General features: G+C 47.1%; 1 protein-coding gene across 1 annotated transcript; it reads right to left on the bottom strand.

Moving 5' to 3' along the window:
* Positions 1 to 221: 221 nt before the first annotated feature.
* Positions 222 to 1,181, bottom strand: LOC131393180 (olfactory receptor 13C7). Its single transcript, XM_058523688.1, has one exon. It carries the CDS (start codon positions 1,179 to 1,181, stop codon positions 222 to 224), a length of 960 nt encoding a protein of 319 aa, XP_058379671.1.
* Positions 1,182 to 2,074: the final 893 nt, after the last annotated feature.

Raw genomic sequence — 2,074 nt, 5'->3', positions numbered from 1 at the left:
TCCACTTCCATCCCCTCAAGTCACACTCCCTTCAGGTTTTAGGTTTCATCATTTTTAACAATTGGGTACAGTAACAGCCAAAGTTTTCCATTACATGTGTAATTTGATTTTCTGGTAGTCATTCTTCAAGTGTATCTTCTTTGGGGGACACATTCTTCTGAGATTCGTGGGTGAAAGCAGCCAGGAGGCACAGAACTACAGGGACATCTGTCCTTCAAATGTCACTGGGTGAAGCATTTCTGACTCACCAGTTTCCTCAGAGCAGCCTTCACGTCCTTGTTCCTCAGGCTGTAGATGATGGGGTTGAGCATGGGGGTCACCACCCCATAGAAGAGGGAAATGAGCTTGTCTGAAAGGTCCTGTTTGTCTGACCCCCGTGGATCCTTGGACTTGGGCTTCCTGTACATGAAGAGGATGGTTCCGTAGAAGACAACCACAACTGTGAGGTGGGCAGAGCAGGTGGAGAAGGCCTTTTTCCTCCCTTCAGCTGAGGGGATCTGTAGGATGGTAGCAATGATGAACACATAAGAGACAAAAATGAACAAGACTGGGATTGCAAGGAAGATTACATTTGTCACTCCCATACTGATCACACTGATGGAGATGTCAGCACAGGCCAACTTCAGGACAGCCAGGATCTCACAGGTGAAGTGGTTGATGACATTGTTCTCACAGAAGGGCAGCTTCATTGCAAGGGATGTTTGAACCATGGACGCAGCACTTCCAGCTGCCCACGAGCTGGCAGCCATGGGCACATAGGCAGCCTTGCTCATGACCACAGGGTACCTAAGGGGGTTGCAGATGGCCATATAGCGATCAAATGCCATCATGCCCAAAAGCACACACTCTGTGGCTCCCATGGCGAAGGAGAGAAACATCTGCAAGGCACAGGCTGAGAAGGAGATGGTTTTCCTGGGGGTCAGGAAGCTGTCAAGAATGAGGGGCACCGAGGAGGTTGTGTAGCAGATATCCAGGAAGGAGAGGTTCCCCAGGAAGAAGTACATAGGTGTGTGCAGGCGAGAGACAGACACAGTTACCAGGATGATGACCCCATTGCCCAGCAGGATCACCAGGTACATTGACAAGATGAGCACAAAAAACATTTTCTCCAGCTTTGGGTGGGCAGAGAGGCCCAGGAGAATAAACTCTGTCACAGAGGCAGTCTGGTTGGCACTTTCCATGATGTGTCTCCTCTTTCAATGGGAGAAAATACTCAGAGATCCAAACTCAACATTCTTTGCCTCATGTAAGTCCAGGGCATCTGGTCTGGAATTCCAGTCAGGCTGAGTGATTTGCGAACAGTTCTGAAAGTCCACAGTCTCTATTTCTTTACAGGAAAAAGGAGGAATAAAATAAAAAATTACTTTGGGGCCATCAGACTTCAAATTTACAATGTTTATAATGATGATTCTGATAATTTAATGCATTTGATCAGAGACAAGACACAAAACACGTTCATTTTAGTGGTTATATATCCTATATGACAGTTCATTTCATTAAACTTTGATCAGAAAAGTGACTTTCAGTTTGCTCCATGTTCTCCCACTTTGTGCCAGGTACTAGTGAAATGATTAGTTGTGAATACTCACTTTTTTTCTTCTCTCCAGGTCATTCTTACAGAAGACATATTCCTGTTGTTTCCAAGATCTCCTTTCTCATGGGCGACACAAACTCTACGGCTTTCCATCCATCTGTCTGTCCATCTCTCCATTCATCCACCTGTCCATCCATCCGTCCGTCCGTCCATCCATCCATCCATCCATCCATCCATCCATCCATCCATCCATCCGGGTCTGAACATCCATCCACCAAACACTTGTGTATCACCCGGTATGTGGATATGACAGTTCCTCTGAGGAACAGGGGTGACCCATAGCCCAGGCTTAAGTGGGTTCACAACCTGGCAGGGAGGGGAAGCAGAAGGGTTCGGGAGAGGCCAGAGAATCTGAAAGGGGACTCAGGGTATTGGTGGGAACAGGGGTCATGGAAGGTTCCTTTGGTGATATAGAATCTAGCTGTGCATTTAAAGACAAAAGGAGACTGGACATGGAGAGATGCAAGGGAAAACAAGGAG

Source organism: Diceros bicornis, chromosome 28 (genome assembly GCF_020826845.1).
Source record: "Diceros bicornis minor isolate mBicDic1 chromosome 28, mDicBic1.mat.cur, whole genome shotgun sequence".
Lineage (NCBI taxonomy): Eukaryota > Metazoa > Chordata > Mammalia > Perissodactyla > Rhinocerotidae > Diceros > Diceros bicornis.
The sequence above is the reverse complement of the archived record's forward strand: the minus strand, read 5'-3'. Positions and strand labels throughout refer to the sequence as shown.